At 37.4% G+C, this 24400-nt stretch overlaps 1 protein-coding gene and 1 long non-coding RNA gene across 4 annotated transcripts in view; one reads left to right on the top strand and one right to left on the bottom strand.

The window, feature by feature from the left end:
* TMEM131 (transmembrane protein 131) overlaps positions 1-24400 on the top strand; it is a 193350-nt gene that overhangs the window by 49325 nt on the left and 119625 nt on the right. The window contains exons 2-4 of the mRNA XM_007112819.3: positions 2014-2075; positions 12582-12622; positions 22603-22671. Coding sequence (XP_007112881.2) covers positions 2014-2075; positions 12582-12622; positions 22603-22671 — 172 coding nt within the window. The remainder of the gene's footprint in view (positions 1-2013; positions 2076-12581; positions 12623-22602; positions 22672-24400) is intronic.
* Positions 14918-20740, bottom strand: LOC114487288 (uncharacterized). Of its 3 annotated transcripts, none has more exons than XR_003682241.2 (3): positions 20347-20740; positions 18067-18248; positions 14918-15165 (listed from the first exon to the last, which is right to left on the bottom strand). It is a non-coding gene; the product is annotated as an uncharacterized lncRNA (long non-coding RNA). The 3 variants fall into 3 exon arrangements; XR_003682243.2 differs by having other exon boundaries at positions 18067-18219; positions 20347-20738; XR_003682242.2 differs by lacking the exon at positions 20347-20740 and adding an exon at positions 20156-20272.

The following is a 24400-nucleotide window of genomic DNA, read 5'->3' as shown; positions in this document are numbered from 1 at the left end:
GTTTTCTTTAGGAGTCACTATATGCATCCCATGCTTAAGGAATGGGGAGTTATGTTCCACCTTCTAAGTAGAAGAGTTTCTATATAAATTGTTTAGAATTCTTCTGCCTGAAAGTTTTGTCTCTTCTGCCCAATTATTTATTCATTCATTTATTTATACCAGTATGGACTCATAGATATTTATTTTATACTTTGGGTTTTAATCCAGTACTGCTTGACTTATTTTATTGCTCAAGTTGTTCCAGCTTTGGCCATTTGGGAACACTTACTGTTAACTCTTACATCTGTTTGACATATTCCCATCAATGTAAGGCTTTTTTTTTTTTTTTTAATTTAAAGCACTTTCTGGCACAAGTTGCTCCCATTTCATCTTGTGTATTTCCTGCCCCAGTCCTAGATTCAGCCATTTCTCCAAGAAGACCCAGAAGCCCCAGTTCTCTATTGGGGAATGGTAGTAGAACCCAAGATCTAGGTGCTAGATGTGCTTTTTGCTACTGGGTTGTAATGCATGTGTGTATACTAACCTGTGTATATGCACATCTGTAAATATTTCTATATGCACCCATCTGTATCTGTATTAAGCTCAACATGAGTTTGTACTGATGTTGCCAACTCTAATCCATTACCACATGGATTGTTCTAGCCTCCTTCCCTTGCTTTTGTGTAAACTCGTATTCCGACAGTGAGAAATCTCTCACCATCCACCATCCATATATTTAATTGTTCAATTCCAGTGTACATGTATAGCAGCGTCAGGATGGTTAACCCAAACCCCTGTGGAAGATAACTTTATTAACTAGAGATAGTGCTTATGTACAGTTTCTGTTGCCTTTAGTCTTACAGATTCCACTCATTTCCAAATTACTTAGGTCAGCACCTTTCCCCACTCCACCCTACTTCAGGGAGATGGTTTCATACCTTTGCTATGTAGTTAAATTGTTTTGTCACATTCTGTAGTCTGTCTTGGGATTCCTGATCTCCTAAATGATTTTTTTTAATTGCATACAGTACGTTCACGCTTTGTGCTATGAAGTTCTGTTTTTGACAAATGCATAGTGTTAATTGCATCTACCATTACAGTATCATACAGAAGAGTTTCACTGCTTTGAAAAATTCCCTGTGCTTTACTTATTCCACCTTTCCTTTCTCTCTCCAAACCCCTAGCAACCACTGATCTTTTCACCATCTCTATAGTATTGCCTTTTCCAGAATGGCATATACTTGAAATCATAGAGCATGCAGCCCTTTCTTTTACCTTTGATCACTAATATTCCACTGTATGGTTAATCTACATTTGTCTCTTTATTCAGCTATTGAAGGACATCTTGATTGTGTCCAGTTTTTGATGATTATGAAAAAAAAAGCTGCTATAAGGAATTGCTTGCAGATTTTTGTGTGGACATAAATTTCCAAATCAGTTGGGTAAATATTTAGGAGCACAATTGCTGGATTGTATGGTAAACGTACGTTAGCTTTTTAAATACCCTGTCTTTGCATTGTACTCAGTTTCTTGGCATGGAACAATCTCCTTTTGCCATTCTCCTTGCCCACTCCCCCACCAAGTCAGTTCTGACCATTGATCCCAGGGCCTGCCATCACTACAAATGAGCAAATGATAGAGAACTTCGGCTTACCATTTTGGGGGGAAATAAAATCCTCTAGTGATGTTTCCTATGTGTTTATGTTATTTTCAGTTAATCTGTCAGTGAAAATAATCAGCTGCATCTAGTTGAATTTTACTGTTTTGTGCTTTCTGGCAGTATAGCAGGAGCAAATATTTTGTGAGTGGCTTACATAGCCTGTAGGTTGTTAAAAATACTTTCTAATGGGGTTGTATTGTTTGGTTTCATAGTTACTAAAATCCTGAAGAACTAGTCAGATTTATCTCTTCAACCATCACCATCAAGCAGTATATTTTCAAAATATTAAGTTGTAGTAATTAACTTTAAAAGATTTTATTTAAATGAAATATATGTTCCCGTTAAGTGATAATATGTTTTTTTTTCCTTCACAGCATTTATTCAGTCGGAGAGCATAATAGAAGTACTGCGTTTTGATGATGGAGGGCTTCTACAGGTAATTTTATTTTAAGCTTGAAGAATTATCTCAGTGTCAAGCCTTGAATAACATCTGATTATTATTTTTCTTTTAAAACGTAACTGGTTCATATGAAATATATTTTATGGGCTTCATAGGCAGACAGGGCAGTAGAGTCATTGGTAATAATAAAAACCTCCTTAGCTGTATGGATTACCTTTTAAATAAAATATTTCTGGGGGATGTTGAGAGGTTAGGTGGGGAGAGTCAGATCAGGAGCAGTGGAATTGGTGGTAAGCTCTATTAGTATGGAGCCGGTGAGTGAAACGCTGAATTCGGATGTTGGACCTCAAAATATTTATCTGGAAGAGAACTTCTCCAGAGGATATAAGTTCTGCAGATTTACATCTATATCATCCTTCCACTAGCCATTCTAAGCTATGTCTTTGTATATATTATACATAAAATTAGAAAGTGTAATCTGATAAAAATCCTATTCTGCCTTTCAGACGTAGCTCACATATCACCGTGAAGCCTATTATAGTCTTCTCAGCTAAAAAGCAGTTCTAGAATTTCAGAGCTGAAAGAGTCAGTAAACGCCATCTTAACCAACCCTGATTTTTGTGGCTGATTCTCTCCTTCCAAACTTTTTTCATATTCTATGCTTGTCTTACAGTACTCACCACCTTTGTAATAATAACAGGTGTTTTTAAATACCATGTTATTTGATAGCATGGCTGATAATTTTTTTATTCATATTATATTCAGGGGAAACCAAGGTTTAGATTAAGAAAGTTGCCCACGATGCCATGACTTTGCAGTAATGGCATGGGTATTAGAATTCTGGTCTTCTCACTCCAGGTGTGATTGTTAGTCTCCTTGTTACATGATGCTGCCTATGATGTATTTGTTTACTTGCTTATAACTAAATACATGACTTAAATAGTTCTCCTGTAGCTTATAATAAAGGCAGGAAAGTGAAAATTAAAGTTAGATCAAGGCAATAGAGAAATAATTCTGCTAGGGACTTGGAATAAGTTTTCTCTTTGTGTTTTAGCATAAATTTAGACTTCAGACACTAAACCAAACAAAGTAAGTAAGGAAAAAAGTGATGGGTTGTAAGGTTCTTTTTCTCTGACAATGAAGCAAATAAATGTTTCGGATGAAAACTTTTTCCCTGTTTCTAAATTTTTAAATAAACTTATTATTCTACTTTTACATAAGAAATGTTGAGAAACACAGCAGGCAGTGGCTGCATGGTACTTGCAGAAAGTCTTTGTATGGCTTTTTATATTTTAAAAGTGAATAACAACTGAAGATATATAATGATCTCTAGTTTTGCGAAGCCACCTTGCTAGAAAATGATCTTAGTCTCTTGTTCTAGTTCTTTAATCTGTTGCAAGATGAGAACTTGGAGAACCTATAGAAATGACTGTTTTAAACATCTCCCTTTTGGTGATTTGCAGGATCTAGAGAGCAGGCAACTCAGGACTGAATTTCTAAAAAATTCTCTGAGTGTGGTTATCCTTTACTGATTGAAAAAGGATTTATTATGTCCTTCAGGAACTAGACATCTAGGTTGCAAGTTGATAATCCATTTTGAAAATTCTGAAGCTTGACGTGTGTTTTTGCTGGGGGAGGCTGTCAATTCACGTCTAAAAGGACTTGGGTGTGGAAGAGCTCGTCAGCTGGGATGTCATTTGCTCATCCTCTTTGGATCTGCTGAAATGCTTGGACCAGAGCTTGGGGGAGGCCTCAGAGTTCTATAGCTAAGGTAATTTTAGACTGTAGTGTTAAGGGCAGGTATTACCACTGGTTACCTCAGCCACAGTGAAACCTCACTAAGCCTCCTGCAGAATGCCTAATGTTGAGATACTATATATAGTGGATTATATATCTGCAAGTAAGAGAACATAAGACCCCTCTGAATAGAAATTTATAAAAATCATTCATTTTAATGTTGAAGAATATTTCCTAGGAACAACTGTTTTGATTTTGACATAATGTCATTCTTTCTGGCGATAATTTGCCAGTAAGTTCAGCTATTTCTTAAACAGCTCCTGGTTTCTTGTGATTAGAAGAGAAGTATGTTCATGTAGCATTTCTGTGGCAGAATATGTATTGGGTTTCTCCAAATTAAATTAAAGCTAAAGCAGGGAGAGAGTCAAATCAACAGCCTTGTATTACATTATTTAAAATTAGAATTTTGCTTGAGAGCATTTGTTCCCAGATTGTGGAATTTATGTTACATTCATGTGGCTTGGCTCATGGTGATTTTTTAAGTCCTAACAATTAATTGATGATAAGTCAGTAAAAATTGTAAAAACATTAAAAATTTGCTAGAAAGTTTGGACTTGATTTCCTATTTTATTTTTAAAGAAAAGGAAAATGAGGATCATAGAATATTCAGTAGCTAGAGCGAGAATCCAGCATCCAGTAAGTACCCAGCTTCCTGGTTCCAGAGCTGTTTCCACAGTATGATGCATGTGCATTTCCTTCCAGTGCATTCCATGCGTTATCACTAGTAATGTTAGGATATGATTAGAAATCGTAGCAATCCTCTTAGCCCATGTTTTCTTTAGTTGGTGTTTTGACCATTGTAATTCCTGCTTGGCAAGGCTACTAATATTTGGTATATAGAACGTAGGAAGCCGAGTCAGTTCTTAAGGTGAGCAGACACTGAGGATTCTGCCTCAGGATCTTGCCGAGAACCCCAGCTGACACATATAGTAAAGGATATCGATTAAGGAGGAGGGGTGTGGAAAAAACTATGGTAAACAACCTACTTAACAGTGAAATGCTGAAAGTTTTATCTCTGAGATGAAGAATGGATCAAACAAAGATGCCCACTAAGTACCACTTATATTCAACATCATGCTAGTTGTAGCCAATAAAGTAAGACAAGAACAACTACTGAAACTCGCACACCTAGAGCCTGTGCTCTGCAACAAGAGAAGCCACCACGATGAGAAGCCCGAGCATCGCAACAAAGAGTGGCCCCCGCTCACTGCAGCTGGAGGGAGCCTGCACACAGCGACGAAGACCCAACGCAGCCATAAATAAATAAATAAATAAATTTTAAAAATAAATAAAGACAAGAAAAAGAATTAAAAACTAAAAGGATTGGAAAGGAAGAAAAAAATGTTATGCACCTCAGATTATGATAGTTTATGGAAGTCATCCAAAGCATCTACAGATAAGTTACTAGATTCAATAAGCAATTTAGCAAGTTTGCAGGATAACAGTTGATACATTAAAAAAACAGTATTTCTACGTTTATGTTGAGCCGTATGAATTATACCACTTCTATAGATCAGAAAAGGCAACAGAGTCTAGCCAGACTCACACATATATGGATACTTGATTTATGAATAAAGTGTTGCTGAAGAATATTGGGGAAAGAAAATATTGGGGAACAGTCAATAAAGGGTGCTAGGACAAGTGAATATCTATATGGGAGAAATAAAACTTTGACCTCACACCAATAACAAAAATAGTATGACTATTTTGGGACTCTGGAGTCTTTTGAAGGCTTATAGCTTCAAGCGGAAGGCTTGAGGTAAATTAAAATTGCTGATAAGAGGAGTACTGACTTTTCTTTAATCTCTCATCTTTTTCTTCCTCAGAATCGAGAATTTCCACTGTCTTATCTTCAAGTTTATGCTTCTTTCTTTTGCCTGCTCAAATCTGCCTTTGAATTGTTCTAATGAATTTTTCATTTCAGTTTTTGTACAGTATTTCAGTTTTGCAAGGTGAATAACTTCTAGCAATTTAGTGTACAGCATGACTGTAGTTATAATACTGCACTGTATACTTGAAATTTGCTAAGATAGTAGTTAATTGCTCTCACCAAAAAGAAGAGTATATGAGGTGATCATTTCACAATGTATATGTATATCAAAACATCACATTGTACACCTTAAATATAAACAATTTTTATTTTCCAACTATACCTCAGTGAAGCTGGGGAAAAAAATTAAAAAGAAAATTGAGCTGAAAATACAATAGCTGAAGTGAAAAATTCTCGATGCTGAGGAACAGAAAGATTAAAGAAAAGTCAGTAGGGCCTAAGACCATCAAGTGAACCAACATATGCATTGTGGGAGTCCTGAAAGGTAAAAAGAGAAAGAGACAGAGAGAATTCTTGAAGAGATAATGGCTGAAAATGTCACAAATTAATGAAAGACATGAATATAAGCATCCAAGAAGCTCAGTGAACTCCAAGTAAGATGAACTCAGAGACTCATACTGGGACATGTTAAATCAGACCTTAAAAAGGCAAAGAAAATCTTGAAAGCAACAAGAGCAACGGGACTCATCACATAAAAAGGATCCTCGATAAGTTATTAGATTTCTCATCACAAACTTTGGAGACCAGAAGGCAGTGGACCCATATATTCAAAGTATTAGAAGGAAAAAACTATCAACCAAGAATCCCATAACTGGCAAAACTGTTCTTCAAAAGTGAGGGAGAAATTAAGACATTCCCCGATAAACAAACGCTGAGGAAGCCCATTACCATTAGACCTGCCTTGCAAGAAATGCTGAAGGGAGTCCTGCAGGTAAAAATGAGAGAACACTAGACAACAACGTAAAGCCATATGAAGAAATAAAGATCACAGTAAAAGTAAATACATGGGCAGTTTAAAAGTTGGTATTATTGTAACAATGGTTTGAAACTCCACTTTTTGTTTTCTACAAGGTTTGAGACTAATACATTAAAAAATATAGTGTAAAAGCAAGGATTATTGTCACTTTGATTTGTAACTCCACATTTTGTTTTCTATATAATTTAAAGACTAACGTACTTAAAAGAATTATTAGTTTGTTTTTGGATACAAAAAGAAGAAATTCTGTGACATTAGCAACCAAAAGAAGTAGGGAAGGAGCTGTAAAGAAGTACACATTGAGTGTGATTGAGTTAAATCTGATAAAAATTCAAATTAGAGTGTTATAACTTTAGGATGTTAGATTAATCCCCATGGTAACCTCAAAGGAAATAATAGGAAATACACAAAATGAATTTAAACATTTCACTACCAAAATATCAACTAAACCAAAAGATGACAGGACTACAGGAAATGAGGGATGAAAACAGTATAAGGCATATAGAAAACAAATAGCAAAATGACAGAATTAAGTATACTATTGAAGCTGAGCTGGTAGGAATTCAAACAAGTTTGTTGTAGATTTAAGATATAAATTATAATCTCCAGGGTAACCACTAAGAAAATATTGTAAAATATACATAAAAGGAAATGAGTGGCCAACTTCAGCTTGTGTAAGCTAAAAGAAGTCAGTTTTAGGCATATACAGTCTTATCAAGGGTATGTCAGGAATTCCCTGGCGGTTCAGTGGTTAGGGCTCCACACTTGCACTTCTGAGGTCATGGGTTCAATCCCTGGTTGGGGAACTAAGATCCCACAAGCCACAAAGCCAAAAAAAAAAAAAAAAAAAAAAAGGATATGTCATAATAAGTGTGTAATAATTACAGATAAGAGCACAAGATTTGAATTCTGACATATACTGTTTGATCCTGGACTGGTAAATATGATTTGCGTGTCTCCAGTGTATTAAGAACTGCAAGGACCACTAGAGATAGAGACAGTTGTGGCAGTTACGCGCTTTGAATTATAATTTAAGGAGATGTTATTACAAATGAAAATTAAATTATTGATATGTCTTCATAAAATTCAGGTTACAGTAGGGTTTTCAGTCTTGGCAATATTTATATTTTGGACCAGGTAATTCCTTGCTGGGAGATGAGGCAAGAAGACTGTTTTATGTGTTGTAGGGTGTTTAGCAGCATCCCTGGCCTCTACCCTCTAGATGCCAGTAGCCCTTTCAGTTGCAACCATCAAAAATGTCTCTAGACATTGCCAAATGCCCCGGAGGACAAAATTGCCCCCAGTTGGAACCACTAGGTTATAGGGATAAACTTATATATTATTTTTGTGATAAGAGAATTTAATACTGTTTGAGAATATACCACATACTTATTTTTGCAGAGTCTTTTCCATTTGAGTGGAAGAATAGTTCATTTTCCTCCTTTATATCCCTTTGGGGTGCTCTCTGAGAGAGTCTGTGCTCAGACTGGTCTGGAATGTGGAGCCTAGCAGTGAGCTAGGCTGAGACTGGAGCCCTTAAATGCAACAGAAGAATGGAGTCTGAATTGTGGGTGGGAATTGTGCTTATCTTTGTAGATGCACAGTGAAAAGATCGTTTGCAATATGTCAAGCGTTACCAACTTTAAGTATCTGTGATTCAGTGAAGTTTACTTTGAAATATTGTAGGTATGTCTTATATTTGATAGAAGATACAGAAATACGTGGCACAGGCATTTTCTAGGGCCCTGAGTACTCCTGACAGACCCTTATCTCTGAGCATAAAGTTCAAAGGTTTCCACTAATCACATGGTGAAATAGGAAATCTCAGTCTCTTCTAGGGATTGCTTCATAGTTTGGTGAGCCGACCATCTTTTTTCATATGATTACTGGCCGTTTATTTTTCTTTAAGTGATTTGCCTACTGTTCTTTGCTATATTTCAATCACAGTATTCTTTTCCCCAGTTTCTTTATTTTTCTTTCTTTTTGCTGTTCAGTTATAAAATACTTACATAAATAGCAGATCTTTTCATTGTTACTAATGTAACCCTTTTTTTGCTTGATTTTTCTCTTCTTTTCTGGGGGGTGGGGTGGGAGGAGGCGTTTACCTTGTTTATTTTTGCTCATTCTTCGGCTTTCAACATTTTTTGTGTGTGTGTGTGTGGTACGCGGGCCTCTCACTGTTTTGGCCTCTCCCGTTGCGGACGAAGCACAGGCTCCAGACGCGCAGGCCCAGCGGCCATGGCTCACGGGCCCAGCCGCTCCGTGGCATGCGGGATCCTCCCGGACCGGGTCACGAACCCGCATTCTCTGCATCGGCAGGCGGACTCTCAACCACTGCGCGACCAGGGAAGCCCCGGCTTTCAACATTTTTGAATCATTTTGTGTTAGGTATTTACGGTCTATAGTTGGGCTTTGTTTTTTCAACATGATCCTTTTGTCTTTCTTAATAGACGAGTTTATCTCATTTAATCATGCTATATATGTGTTTAATCTATTCCATCTAATTTTTATGCTTTCCTTTTTGTTTTCTCTCAATTTCGGGGCTTAAGTTTCAGATACGTATTTAAGATATGTTTAAAACTTCATTTCTCAAATTACTTCAGAAACAAAATAGTGTCTATTGTGATCTTTCCTTTTCTCTCAATATTTAGGGTTGTGCTGAGATTTTTATTCTTATTATAGTTAAATGATTTTTCTATTTTGTGGCTTATACTTCAAAAACAACATTTACTTTCTGCTTTTCTAACCTTATTTCCACAGTTCCTTTACTGTATCTGCTTATCTTTCACAAGACAGCTTCCTCATTTGCAATTCTTCATGAGTAATCATCTTGGCCAGATTGTCTTCATGAAGATATTTTTTTCCCCTCCAGAAAGTATACATGGGTGCTACACTTCCTGAGTCTCCTTTCTGTCAGCTCCAGATGGGGACCACAGTTTGGCATGTCCTAGAACTCTTAGGTTGTACTTTTTATTGAAGTAAAAGTGACACACAGTAAACTGTGCATGTTTAAAGTGTACGATTTGAAAAGTTCAACATATTATACACCTGTGAATGCATTACTGCAATCAAGATGATAAATATATCTATCCATGGCCCCCAAAAGTTTACTTGTGACCCTTGTTAATCCCTCTACCCTCACTCTCCGTCTCTTGGCAACCACTGATTTGCTTTCTGACACCATCAGTTTATACTTTAAATCATTTTATATAAATGGAATCATATAGAATGTACTTTTTGGGAATTTGACTCAGCATGATTATTTTAAGAGTTATCGATGTTGTTGCATGTATCAGTAGTTTGTTCCTTTTTCCCCATTCAAATGTTATTTTCTGTTCTTTTAAAAATATTTTTTCTAAAATAATAAAGAAATATGTAATAGAGAAAAAGAAAGGTTCCTAGTCTTTGAGTTTACTCTTTTTTTTATTGCTGAGTAGTATTCTACTGTTCTATCCCATACCACAATTCATGTGTCACTTCATCTGTTGATGGAAATTTGGGTTGTTCCAGTACTGACCTGTTACAAATAAAGCTGCCATAAACGTTCATGTATAAGTCTTTGTATGGACTTATGCTTTTGTTTCCCTTGGGCAAATATCTCAGAGTGGTCATATGGTGGGTGCTTTAAGTTTAACTGGTAAGAAATTGCCAAACTTCTTCTAAAATGGTGATTCTGTTTTACATTCCCACCAGCAGTGTATGAAAGTTCCAGTTACTACACATCCTTGCCAACCCTTAGTACGATCAGTCTTTTCCATTTTGGACATTATTGTCGGTTGTAGTGTGTCGTTGAAGTTTAAATTTGCTTTCCCTTGATAACTGGTGCTGAGCATCTTCTCATGTGCCTAACTGACATTTGTAGAATTGCTCATTTTTAAAACTTGGGTGGTTTTCTTATTATTCAGATTCATAAGTTCTTCATATGTTCGAGATACAAGTCCTTCATCAAATAGGTGACTTGCAAATATTTTCTCTCAGTATGTGGTTTCCCTTTTCGTTTTCATAGCAATGTCTTTTGGTGAGCGTATTTTTAAAAATTTGGTGAAGTCCAATCCATCAGTTTTTTTATTTTATGACTAGGTTTTTTTTGTCCTGTTCATGAAATCTTTGTCTGTTTGAATGTTGCAAATATAATCTATTTTTTTTGTCGAAGCTTTATAATTTTAGTTTTTATGCTTAGAACTATGATTTATCTAAAATTAATTTGAGTGCATGGTGTGATACTAGGGTAAGGGTTCATTTTCCCCCAAGCTTTGTCCAGTTGTTCCAGCACCATTTGTTGAAAAGATACATGTTTCTCTACTAAATTACATTGATGCCTTTGTTGAAAATCAAGTTGACTATAAACGTGTGAGTTCATTTCTGAGTTTTCTCCAGTTCTATTGATCTGTTTTGTCTGTCTTTATACTGGTGCCACACTGTCTTGATTGCTATAGCTTTTTTTTCTGTTGTAGTAAAATATGCATAACATAAAATTACAATTTTAACCATTTTTAAGTGTACGTTTCAGTGGCATTAAGTACATTCGCATTTGTTTCTGCATCACCACCATCTAGCTCCAGACCTTTTATTTTCATCCCAAACTGAAACTGTGTGCCCATTAAACAACAATTCCCCATTCCCCCTACTGCAGCCCCTGGCAACCAGCATTCTACTGTCTGTCTCTATGAATTTGTCTGCTCTAAGTACCTCATGTAAATGGAATCATATAGTTTTTGTCCACTTGTGACTGGCTTGTTTCATTTAGTCTAAGTGTAGACTTAGTTTTCAAGGTTCATCCATGTTGTAGCATATGTCAGAATTTCCTTCCTTTTCAAGGCTGAATAATATTTGTTTGTATGTATACACCACATTTTGTTTCTTCATTTATTCATCAGTAGGTGCTTGCGTAGCTTCCACGCTTTGCAGTTGTGAATAATACTGCTGTGAACAGGGATATCTAAATAACTGTTGAGTCCCTGCTCTCTGCATTCAGTTCTTTGGGGTTATAAACCGAGAAGTGTGATTGCTGGATCTTCTAATCCATATCCTACACTACAGCCAAAATAATGTCTTTAACACTTAAATCGTCTAGACCATGTCTGTGTCTCTGTTTCTCTCCTACAGCTTCAGTCCCCTTGTACTGCATTTAGAGTACAACACAATCCAGACTTCTTAGCATTGCTTCTTACCAGGGCACAGCATAACAGGGCGCTGCCTCACCTCCAGCCTCATTTCTGCTTCTCTCCCGCTTCTCTCTAAACTCCAGCCAAATAGACCTGCCGTCTGTTTCTTGAGCATCCAGGCTCTTTCCTGTACTAGGACCTTTGCACGTGCTGTTTTCTCCACCACCACACAATCCCACCTCCAAACACAGCTCTTCTTTATCCTTTAGGTTTCAGTATAAATGTTATCTCTTCAGACAGGACTTCCCTATGACATATGTAAACATGTCACCTATTTATTCTCTTTCATAGCATCTTTCCAATTTTTCCAAAGTCCTTTATTCAGTGTATAAACACATATTTATTTAGTTTGAAAGTAACTGACTCCCCCTACCCCTACCCCGCCCCATACCTCAAGCTCCGTGGTGGCAGGAACCATAGTAGACCAGCATCTGCACAAGTTGGGAAGGAGTGATCAGTGAGAGACACGTGTAGCCTCACAGAGTAATTGGAAAGAGGACTCTTCTCCTAGGATGTATTGCTTTGGCAAGCTTCTAAAAATCAGTCCTGTGACTTGGCATTACTTCCATGCGTGTTTAAAATTTAATCCAAATTATTCTCTCATTTGAATTATATGGTGTGACAAATCATTTCATATGATTTAGGGATCAGGTTTAACCTGAAAGTAAGTATAAGGTCAAAGTTGAAACTGTAATAAAATATGTTGGATATTCTGTATGTCTGTAGTATAAAGATTTGGTTTCCGTTTTCACCATTGTTTTCTTCCTTCACAGACTGAGACAACACTTGGACTCAGTTCATACCAACAGAAAAGGTAAGGCAGTAATAGGTATATATATATATATATTTTTTTTAATACATAAAATTTTATGTATTTAGTAAGATACTGACATACTCTTAGGTCTTTCTGGGGGATCCCTGCTCTCCGTTTTCCCCATACTTCTTTTGGTGAGGAGGGAAAACAAATAGTAAATCACATTGTATCATGTATTTCGAGTACTGTGTATGGAAGACCAAGTTAAAATCTGAATTTGCACGTCGTGCGTTGTGTAGCATTCCTTCCGCATCACACGCCAGGGGGTTTACTTGTAGCTGAAACGCCCCTGGCTCTGGAAGAGTTTCGGCTTTACAGCTGCCACTGACCTCTCCCGTGGTCCTCCCCGCTTTTTATGGGCCGAGCAGTGCTGCCTTCCGTCGTCATCAAGGGTCTACCTGCAGGCCCCTGGCAGAGGAGGTTACCGTGTAAGGAGGGATGATTCTAATTACAGGAGACCCTAACTGGTTGTCTTGTTGACCCCCCCCCCTTGTTTGACACATGAGGACGCTGAGAGTCTTAGAACCAAGGGATGTGCTAACAGGTTAGACCGGCAGGGTTTCAGGTAGTATTCATTATCTTCTGATCACCAGCCCCGTGTTGCATTCCCTTTGATATTCTTATATCAAATATGGAATCCTTCAGTGTTCGCTGTATTTTCTCTCTTTAGCCAGAAGAGCAATATAGATAAGAATTAGAGGGGAAATGCTGTGAAAGAGGCATAGGGGAGCCAGTGGAGGCACATGAAGGAAAGTAGTCATGATAGAGCTTACATGGTAGGGAAGAGAGGTGAGAGTCTGCACAGTCTGCTCTGGGCTGGGGCTGTGGATACACTCCCTGCCTTGAGATGTCTTGAAGGACAGTAGAGACACAGCTTCTGATGAGGTTATAAAGCATATGTGTTGATGAAACGACAAAGGCAATCTGCTTTCTGAAAGAAGGCAGCTCACTTGAAGAGTATATTATAATCCAATGATAGAAGCCTCAGGGCTTAGTTGTAGGGGATCAGGTACCTGAGACACATGGGTGTGCCTCACATGGTGTCTCACTTTCATCATCAAAACAGTCCACAGGGCCTAAGGCAGAGCTGAGGTGAAGTTAGCCTCTGACTGCAGCTCCTGGTCTCCACTACTGGCTGCCTCTACCAGCTTCTCCGTGGGGGTGCCCCCGTTTCTGCTGAGAGGGACACTTTGTGGCTTTTGAACTCCTGTAGCCATTTCTGCACCAATTTCTGACTTCTTGTACTCCCCAGCTGTATAGTCCATTTGCTGCCCTGTGACTTTTCTAGTAAGCCAGGCGATTCAGACCCAGCCTTTCTTGTATTCCCTTTACATGATCTCCTGAGTGAAAACGCGCATTCTGTAAGTGAAACCTAACCTGCTCCAGGGAAATTTATATCATGAAAAGCTTAGTTACACAATGATTCCGTAGCTAATGGTGGTGAAGCTAGTCTCTGGCTACCATTTGGTCCCTCTCCGCAACTGTTACTATCTGCTTCAGCCCCAAGGGCTTCCAGGACATTCTGCAAAGAGAAGAGCTGCTGCTTTCACGACCTCAGGATCATGGGAAGTAAAACTATGAAAGAATTTTCCAAGATACTCTTTTTTATATTTCTCTCCTACCTTTTGGTTCACCCTTTCTAATTTGTTTTAATACAGTTATCAATTACATGATAATATCTTGTTTAAAAATATGCCAGCTACATAATATAATGGTGGATGATGTGCACATAGTGTTCCATCAGTGTTTATTTTAGTTGAACACCAAAATGTTATAATGAGTACCAGTAATGATTTACTATCTGGGGACGTGAGGCCACCTTTTATGACTGTCTTTTCCTAGGGTTGTGGAGCCCTGTGGTGGGAGATTAGGAATGCAGGAGACCTGAGTTCTGTGTTCACCAGATGTGTAGCCTGGAGAAAAACTATTTAACTGCTCTGAGCATGACTTTCATTTGCATACTGGGGAAGATCATTTCTCGGCCTGATGTATCTTATATGTGATATAAGGTTATGCATTATATAAGGTTGCTGTAAGGACCAAATGAGAGACTTATTTGGGTAACAGTAGTTTGCAAATATTAAAATGTTACATAAGTTGTGGGTGTTTGTTAATTTATTTGTTCAGTCATTCAGCAAATATTTACTGGAATCTTTACATACACCAGGCATTGTTCTAAGAATTAGTGATTCAGTCGTTGTGTTTGTTATCTATTGCTATGTAATAAATTACCTCCAAACCTAGAAGCTTAAAACAGCAGACATTTATTATTTTTCTGTTTCTGTGAGTGAGAAATTTGGGAACAGCTCTGCTAAGTAGTTGTGGCTCAGGGTCTCTCGTGAGATTTCAGCCAAGACATCAACCGAAGCTGCAGTCATCTGAAGGCCTGGGCCCGGTGGGTCCTCTCCAAGATGGCTTCCTCCATACCATTAGCAGAAGGCCTCAGTTCCTTACTGGCTGTTGGCAGAAGACCTTAGTTATTTGCCATGTGGAACTCTCCGTAGGGCTGCTTGAATGTTCCCGTGTCACAGCAGCTGGAGACCCTAGAGCAGGAGATTCAAGAGAGAGCACAAGGAGGAAGCCACAGTGTCTTTTGTAATTGAGTCACACTGTCACCTCCACCATATTTTATTCATAGGAAGTTACCCCCAAGGAGAGCAGAATTAAGCCCCCACCTCTTGAAGAGAGGCAGATCAGAGAATTTGTGAACACATTTTAAAACTACCACAGTGCTGGCTGGGCCAGATAGTCAAGACTCCTGCCCTGGTAAAACCTGTGTGCTAATGGGGAAAACAGACAATAAGCCACCAAATAAATGAACAAAATATCAGCTAGAGAAAGGTCTGGGATAGACAAGACTCCATTGCTTCTTTAGATTTGACCATAACAAAGGCCTCTCTGAAATGGTGTTTCAGCTTACCTGGTGAAAGTCTTAGGGCAGAGCATTTTAGACAGTGGAACAGCTAGTGCAAAGGTTTGATATTGGGAGCAGTGTTGTTGTTATTATATTATGTCGTTATAAGAGCTGGAAATGTTGGTGTATACAGGTAGGTAAGAAGGATACATGTGTATATCTGTGTGTGTGTGTGTGTATATACACAGTGTCCATGAGAAGAACCAGAGTCTTCTGATCTTTAAGTTTCCTGGTATCTCTAGGATATGAGCCAAAGATACTGGGCTACGGAGTACTTTTCAAGTTAAGGTGGTTGAGGTTCTTTAATTGACTGTATAGTTTGCTTTTTATTAAGTACAACCATTTTGGTTGCCAACAGTTAACCATAAGCATCTAGAAGATTATAGTTAGAGCCAGAGCTTGCTAATACCTTAATGGCAGATAAAGTCTGCTCACAATTGCAGTGTGTCTAATATCTGTTATAAATTTTGTGAAAAAGTTAAAGGGAATGTTCTTAAGTTGTTTTTTAAGATTCCATTTGGGTTTATACTTAGATTTATTTTCTAGCTCTGGAGCTTTTAGCCGCACATGAAGTGACATATATGCAAAAAACAGTACTACTTTGCATAAATCTTGAAGACTGTAGTAATTTTGATGGTAGACTTAAACCCAACCATATCAAATATTATAATAACTGTGAATGGTTTCAACACCCGTTGTCAGACTATATTAAGGAAAGATCTAAGCATATATTGTCTACAAGAAATGTACTATATTTTTCAATTTATATTTAATTTTTTATCATTTGTTTTGAAATAACTTTAGAGGATAGATGCAAAAAGAGTACAAAGAATTCCCATATATATCCCATGTATATCTTGACCTAGATTGATTCCCCATTTAACATTTTACCACATCTGCTTGATCGTTCATAATCTCCCTCTCCACCTCTTCTTTCCTTCTTCTCTCTCTCTCTTCCCTATCTTTCTATATATAGGTATACGTGTATATGTAATTATTTTTCTGAATTTTTTGAGAATCAGTTGTAGACATGATGCTCTTTTATTTTACCCCTAAAAACTTCAGTGTATAGTTCTTACAAATATAGACATTATTTTACAAGCCACAGTAAAATCAGGAAATTAATACCTACATATACTACTTAATCTACAGACCTTATTTTAATTTTGTCAGTTGGTCCATTAATGACTTTCACTTTAACAAGTAAAGAAATTCTTGGTCCAAACTTTTACTTCTCACCCTCACATTTTATTTATTTATTTATTTATTTTAAAATTTTATTTTATTTTTTGGCTGTGCCGTGGAGCATGTGAGATCTTAGTTCCCTGACCAGGGATCAAACCCACGCTTCCTGCATTTGGGAGCACAGTCTTTAACCACTGAACCGCCAGGGAAGTCCTTCCCCTCACATTTTAATTCATTATGTTAAAATTTACACATTTTTTTTTATCATCCATTCAATAGCAAATTATTGTAATTTATTTTTAATATGTTTGTTTTTTAACTTTTAAACTAGAGTGGTAAGTGAATTATGTACCATCATCACAATATTAGAGAATCTGAGTTTGACTGTATATTTACCATTACCAGTGAGTTTTACACATACATTCATGTTTTTTTTGATGTCAATTAGCATCCTTTTATTTCTGCTTGAAGAACACCTATTAGTGTTTCTTATAAGTCGGAAGTGGCTATGATGAACCCCCTCAACTTTTGTTTGTTCAGTGAAGTCTTTATCTCTCCTTGATTTCTGAATGACAGCTTTGCTGGGTATAGTATTGTTGTTTGACAGTTATTTTCTTTCAATAGTTTGAATGTCATCCCACTCTCTCTTTGCCTACAAAATTTCTGTTGAGCAATCCACCTGTACAGTACCTTCTCCTTATCTGCGGGGCATACATTCCAAACACTACACTATTACTGCAGATAGTACCAAACACTATATATATTCTGTTTTTTCCTATACTGACAGTGGGTCACATATACAGCAAGGGTACAGTGGACAAAGGGATGATTCATGTCTCGGGCAGGGCAGAGCAGGACAGCATGAAGTTTCATCATGCTACTCAGAAGGGTGTGCAGTTTAAAACTTATGTATTTTTTATTTCAGGAATTTTTCATTTAATATTTTCAGACCATGGTTGACCGCGTGTAACTGAAACTACAGAAAGTGAAACCACAGATGAGGGGGGACTAATGTAGTCTTATGGGGTGGGGAGTGGGGTGTTCCTTGTATGTGATGTGTCACTTTTGCTGCTTTCAGAATTCTCTCTTTGTCTTTGACTTTTGAGAGTTTAATCATAATGTGTCTCATTGTAGGCCTTTTCAAGTTCAACCTGTGTGGGGTTCTTTGGGCCTCATAACCCTAGATGTCCACTTATGTCCCCACAACACTGGGGGAGCTAGATGTCCACCGTGGGCTCTCTCTTTCCCATCTGAGAAACTGTAGGCGCTAGGGGGCCCTCTCAGTGCAGCGCTGTACCAGCCTGGTAGAGAGGCAATATGACCAGAGTATAGCCATTTCTCTTACCTTTCTAACACAGTTTTGTTTCGTTTTTTTTTCTTCTTTTTTCCTGCTCTCTGTGGTCCAAGGATGTTCTTGAGCCTCACCCCTGTGTTTTGGGATTTTCACAATGGTATCTCATCTATGGGTAGTTGTTGGTTGGTCTTCTTGTGAGGGGGACTGAAGTCAGGAATGACCTATGTCACCATCTTGATGATGTCACTCCCCAAAAGACATCATTGATAACAGGAAAAGGAGGGACAGGGAGAAAATATTCACAGTACATACATTTGACAAAGGACATGTATCTAGAATATATAAAGAACTCTTACAACTCAAAATTAAGACAGACATCCCAGTTAAAATACTTTGAACAGACACTTTGCAAAAGAAGATATCTGATTGGACAGAAAACAAATGAAAAGATGTTCAACATCATTAGTCCTTAGGGAAATGAAAATTTAAGCTAAAAAGTATTTATTGAAAAATATTGATATAGGAATAATCTGTATCTTTTCTCTTAAGTCACTATATAGCTGTCTATAATAAAAGTCATATTGGTGACCATTTTAAACTGTTGGTGACTTTTTAAAAAGTTTTACTCGTTAAAGTGCTTTTATTCCCTTCTTATTTCTGCTTGCAACGCTCATTGTGGATCAAGCTACAAAAGCGTTGTTCCCAAATGTGAGAGTGTACGTAAAAGTGCCAGTTTCTGGGCTCCATACTAGATGTAAGGAATCAGATCCGAGAGGTGCGGGGCCCTGGAATCTGCATTTCTACAAGCATCCTAGATGATTAAGATGTAGGTAGACCACAAATCGTTCATTATGAAATATCGGGCCAAAGAGAACCTTTTGTTTAGGTAGTAATTGCCCCTGGGAAAATATTTTAAATTTCACAGTTTAAACAAATTCCCACAGCTCCAAGAATGTCTTGTATGCTTCATTTGGGAAGGTCTTGTGTGCTTAATTTCGACCTAACAGTTCACCAAGCAGCACAGGTTTCATGTATCTCTCCAGTTGTTCCCTCGCTTGAAGTCAGAATAGTCCTTATTCATCTCCTTCTCCCCAAATAAACAGTTAATGTTTTAGTGAAAATAAAATATTGTATTGAAAGTTTCAGAAAAAATACAATCACTGCCGAAAGCATAAAATCATGTATTACTTTTATAATGTCTAAGATTCTGTTTCTTTGAAATAGACAAAGGGCACCATTTTTCATGTTGCTTCTTCCCCAGTTTATTTTTCAACATTATGGATTTGTAGACATTTGCTTTCTGTTAATAAAGCACTAAACAGTGTCATGGCCATTCTAAATAAACAGCAGCCATTTCAATCAGCTGTAGGTATGTGATAGCTATGTTATTGAATTTTTGGTTTTGTTAAAATAAGATTATACCTATGACAATTTGTGTTGTACCCACTCAAATATTAAATTGGTCCTTAGATATAGATCTGTTGTTTTGAAAATATGCATTTATTTATGAGGGAATTATCTGTTATGTATTGTCCCCTCTATCTCATATTCTGTGAGCATCCTGTAAATGTCACGATAACAATTGCTGGCCACCACTTCTTTGGAACATTTTATGGGAGGTCTTAGCCCACATAAGGCATGAAAAAGGAAAACAAGGTCTAAGGATTTAAAAGGAAGAAACAGAATTGTTGTTACTTGCAGGTGATCTGTCTACAGAGACAATCCAAGATAGTGATCATTTTAGCAACACATATAATGGCAGGGGAAAATCTAAGAGAATCTATAGACTGTTAGAATTAACTCACCAAAATGCCTGGGTTTAAGGTCAGTACCCCCAAATCAGTAACTTTTTAATATAAAGCAATAACCATGTATATCTATCTGCCTACTTGACATCTCCATATAGATAAGACATCTCAAGTTTAAATGTCTAAAACAATACTCTTGAATCCCTACCCAACTACCCTTCCCCACTTCCAACCCACTCTTCCATGTCATGACTACGTATCTAGTTTCTCGGGCCAAAATCTTAGAGTTAAGTCATCTTGATGCCTCTCTTCTTTCTCTTACACTCCAAAATCAATCCATCAGCATGATGTCTCTAGCTTCCAAAAATATTCAGAAAAGAGCCATTTCTCACCACCCCGCTTGGAGTCATCCTGGGCCACAGTGGCTGTCCCCTCCTCTGTGGACAACTGCAGGGCTTTCCTGCTTCACTCTTGGGCTCATGCAGTCTCTTCCTCATACAACAGCCAGACTTGACCTTTTAAATGTGTTAGATCATGTTACTTCCTTGCTCAAAACACTGTAGAGGCTTATTGTTACACTTACAATAAAATCCAGACTTCTGCAAGGAGACCTGGCCTCTGTACCGCTCTGATCTCAGCTCCGGTCTCCTCCCCCTCCTTCCTGCACTCTGGCCACTTCAGCCTCCTGGTTCCTCATCATGCCAAGGACATTCCTGCTTTCTTCCTCCAGATCGCTACCAGTCAGGTCTCAGCCCCAGTGTCCCTCCTCAGAGAGACCTTCTATGTTCCTGCTGTGTTTGATTTGTCTTTATAGGTTGGACGTCATCACGTGATGTGTTCTACTTTTGTTTTCCCCATTGGCATGTTAGTGCCATGAGAACAGGCTCTTTGTTCTCATGGCCCCAGCCACTAGACAGCCCCTGACATTCAGTATATTTGTGTTGAGTGAATGGGGTGTGCACTGCACTTTTTTCCCTTGCCTGGCCACTTTAAACATTTCCACTTGAAATTTGGGGATTAGACTCTCAGTTCTGTGAGAGAAAAAAAACTGTATCTTAATCTCCTTTGTATCTCTAGCATCCAACACAGGCATTGTTTATATATATGTGAATGACTGACTTAGACACATTTCCTTTATGCATTACACTTTTTTTTTTTCTTGATTGGATGATTTTATGTAAGTTTGAGTTTCACACCGTTAAAACTGATGAACTGGTCATTATCTATTGTTTTAAAGCAGCTGAAGAGTATCCTCTTTATAATATGTCTAAGAAGGGCAGAAATCAAGAGGGAGTAGCTTCTGTACCTCTGGCTACATGTGGCAGCTGTCTTGTGAGGAACTGTGCCTTCATTGTCCCAGTGTCTTTAGTTTTGTGCTTTAGTAAAGTATAATCTTACATTTGGTCTTTTCCTTCTCATGTTTGTCATCTTTAATGTTCGACATATGTAGAAGGATTGTCAAGCAGCACAGAGTAATACTCTTAGTTGGTAAGGCTAAAAACACTTTCATTTTTATTTTTATTTATTTCTTTTTTGCGGTACACGGGCCTCTCACTGTTGTGGCCTCTCCCTTTGCGGAGCACAGGCTCCGGACATGCAGCCTCAGTGGCCATGGCTCACGGGCCCAGCCGCTCTGCGGCATGTGGGATCTTCCCGGACCGGGGCACGAACCCGTGTCCCCTGCATCGGCAGGCGGACTCCCAACCAGTGCGCCACCAGGGAAACCCCTAAAAACACTTTTAAACGTTATTTTTTTTAAGCTCAATTATTCCAGTGCTCAGACTATTTCATCTTTATTGAATTGAGTTAAATCTAGATCTTCTAAATTTTCTGTATGTCCTTGTCTATTTCATTGTATTTCCTGAATGAAATTACTATATCATGTGAAGCTTGTGCTCTTTTGAATTGCAGAGGTGATGGAAATAAAGTAGTCTCACAAAATGGGTTTTGCTCTTACATCATTTCTTAAAATACAACAGAAAGATAATCTACTGTTTAGAAACTTTAGTGTCTGAATGACTTTCTCCCTCTCTCAGTATGTAATCAGATGACTTTAGGTATGTGGACCTCCTCTCCAAGGTTATTTATACTTTGCATCAATGTTAGGTTGTGGTGATGTCTAGGAGGTTTGCTTATTCAGGAATCTGTTTTAGTGAGAAGCTCTAGTATCAAGGGGAATAGTTAGAAATGATACTCAAATATTTAGGCCAAGACATCAGAGATCAGTATGTTCCAAACTCTCAGATTAAAAAGATATTTCAGTTCTTGGAAATTTCTATCCCCAAAGTGACTTTTGTTTAGTTCTTTGACACTCTAGTTACAATGGGATCATGAGTATTTGTCTCTATAAATTGCCTTCCAAGTACAAGTAATTATTTATTGTTCATTTTACATGTATTAAAAATTCAAATGAGACAGTTCCCTGGCAGTCCAGTGGTTAGGACTTGGTTCTTTCACTGCGGTGCCCCAGGTTAAATCCCTGGTTGAGGAAATGAGATCCCTTAAGCCGCGTGGTGTGGCAAAAAAAAAAATCCAAATGAACATATTAAGGTATATTGTTATCAATTATATCAACCAAATAAATTTCAACAGTCTATTTGAGCAGTTTCTGTTTTTGCATACCTTTGAATAGGAAAAACACTCCTTTTTTTTTTCCCATTTTTAAAAACAAACGTTTATTGATTTCCTCTAATAAAAAAGTAATGCATATTTCTAATATAAGACTCCACACTTTTCTTAAAGAAACTTTATCATGACAAAGCTCAAGTGTCTGACTTTGGTTTGGGGAAACACATATGTTGAAGAATTGCTTCTAAGGCTGTTTTCTTTTTACTTACAGTATCTCTCTGTACCGGGGTAACTGCAGACCCATACGATTTGAGCCCCCGATGCTGGATTTCCATGAACAGTAAGTTTAAAATTTTCAGACCATAGCAATATTATATATATTTTATGCATGCGTTTGTCTTGCCTTTTGCCTGTGTTATCTTGTATGAGAAAGTTACATGTTTTAGTCATCAGGAAAGTAAATAATGTTGAATACAGTTTGAAAATGGGAAGTAAGTATCTATTATGAATCTAACATATAATATTAAATTTTGAAGTTTGAAAAATATCCACATTTTGGAGTCTCTGGTTCAGAGGATCTTATCTTCAGAAGCAGCATTAAACTTAGGGTTACCTTTCTGATTAGCACTTCATTTCCATTTTTATTATTTAACATTTTTCCTTGTGGATGTAGAAGCATATATTAATTTGTTTGATGTATATACTTTTAAAGTACAAACTTTTATACATCATCAAATAAATAATATTGTCACCAACCCAGGAGGCCAAACAAAAGCAGATCCTACAGGAAGACAAGGTCCAACCACAGAGTACTTCCTCAAACCATAGTTCTGCTTACCTTCTGCCTCTGGGTCTCAGGTTTTGCACATCTCAGATACACTGAGGGGAAGACAAGTCTTCACCCGTATTTGGTTCCAACCCAATTTACCAGGTAGGTAAAGAGAACATCTTAAATGATATAACTACTAGAGTAATGCCACTCTGGTAAGTTAGCAGAAGAAAAGAAGTTTTAAAAAAATTTTTTTTGTTTGTCCTTTTTTTTTTTTTTTATAATTTTTATTGGAGTAAAGTTGATTTACAATGTTGTGTTAGTTTCAGGTGTATAGCAAAGTGAATCAGTTATGCATATACATATATCCACTCTTTTTTAGACTCTTTTCCCATATAGGTCTTTACAAAATATTGAGTAGAGTTCCCTGTGCTATACAGTAGGTCCTTATTAGTTATCTGTTTTATATATAGTAGTGTATATATGTCAATCCCAATCTTCCAATGTATCCCTCCCACTCCTTTACCCCCCCGGTGACCATAAGTTTGTTTCCTACATCTGTGACTCTGTTTTTGTTTTATGAATAAGTTCATTTGTACCATTTTTTTAGATCCCACATATGAGCAGTATCATGTGATATTTGACTTTGTCTGACTTCACTCAGTATGACAATCTCTAGATCCGTCCATGTTGCTGCAAATGGCATTATTTCATTCTTTTTTATGGCTGGGTAATATTCCATCGTATATATGTACCACATCCTCTTTATCCATACCTCTGTTGATGGATATTTAGGTTGCTTCCATGTCCTGGCTATTATAAATAGTGCTGCAGTGAACATTGGGGTGCATGTATCTTTTCGAATTATGGTTTTCTCTGGATATATGCCCAGGAGTGGGATTGCCAAATCATATGTTAGCTCTACTTTTAGTTTTTTAAGGAACCTCCATAGTGGCTGTACCAATTTACATTCCCACCAACAGTGTAGGAGCGTTTCCTTTTCTCCACACCCTCTCCAGCATTTATTAGAAGAAAGGAATTTAAAAGGGAAGTTGGTAGGGGGAGCTGTATGCAAGTTTATTCTGATTCAATAAATGAAAACTGTAATTTTTTTAATGTTGTCAAAGTTGTAGTTAACCGTTTTCTACTAGTGAAGACATTAAATTTAAATAATTTCTGTTTCAATATTTCAGGGTATTTTAAAATTTGGAAGTGTATTAATCTTTTGATTTGAAACCAGGTACCTGAAACTGTTCTTCTTTTTTTTTTTTTTTTTTTAACATCTTTATTGGAGTATAAC

This window comes from Physeter macrocephalus, chromosome 12, assembly GCF_002837175.3.
Source record: "Physeter macrocephalus isolate SW-GA chromosome 12, ASM283717v5, whole genome shotgun sequence".
Lineage (NCBI taxonomy): Eukaryota > Metazoa > Chordata > Mammalia > Artiodactyla > Physeteridae > Physeter > Physeter macrocephalus.
This window is presented reverse-complemented; position numbering and strand designations above follow the sequence as displayed.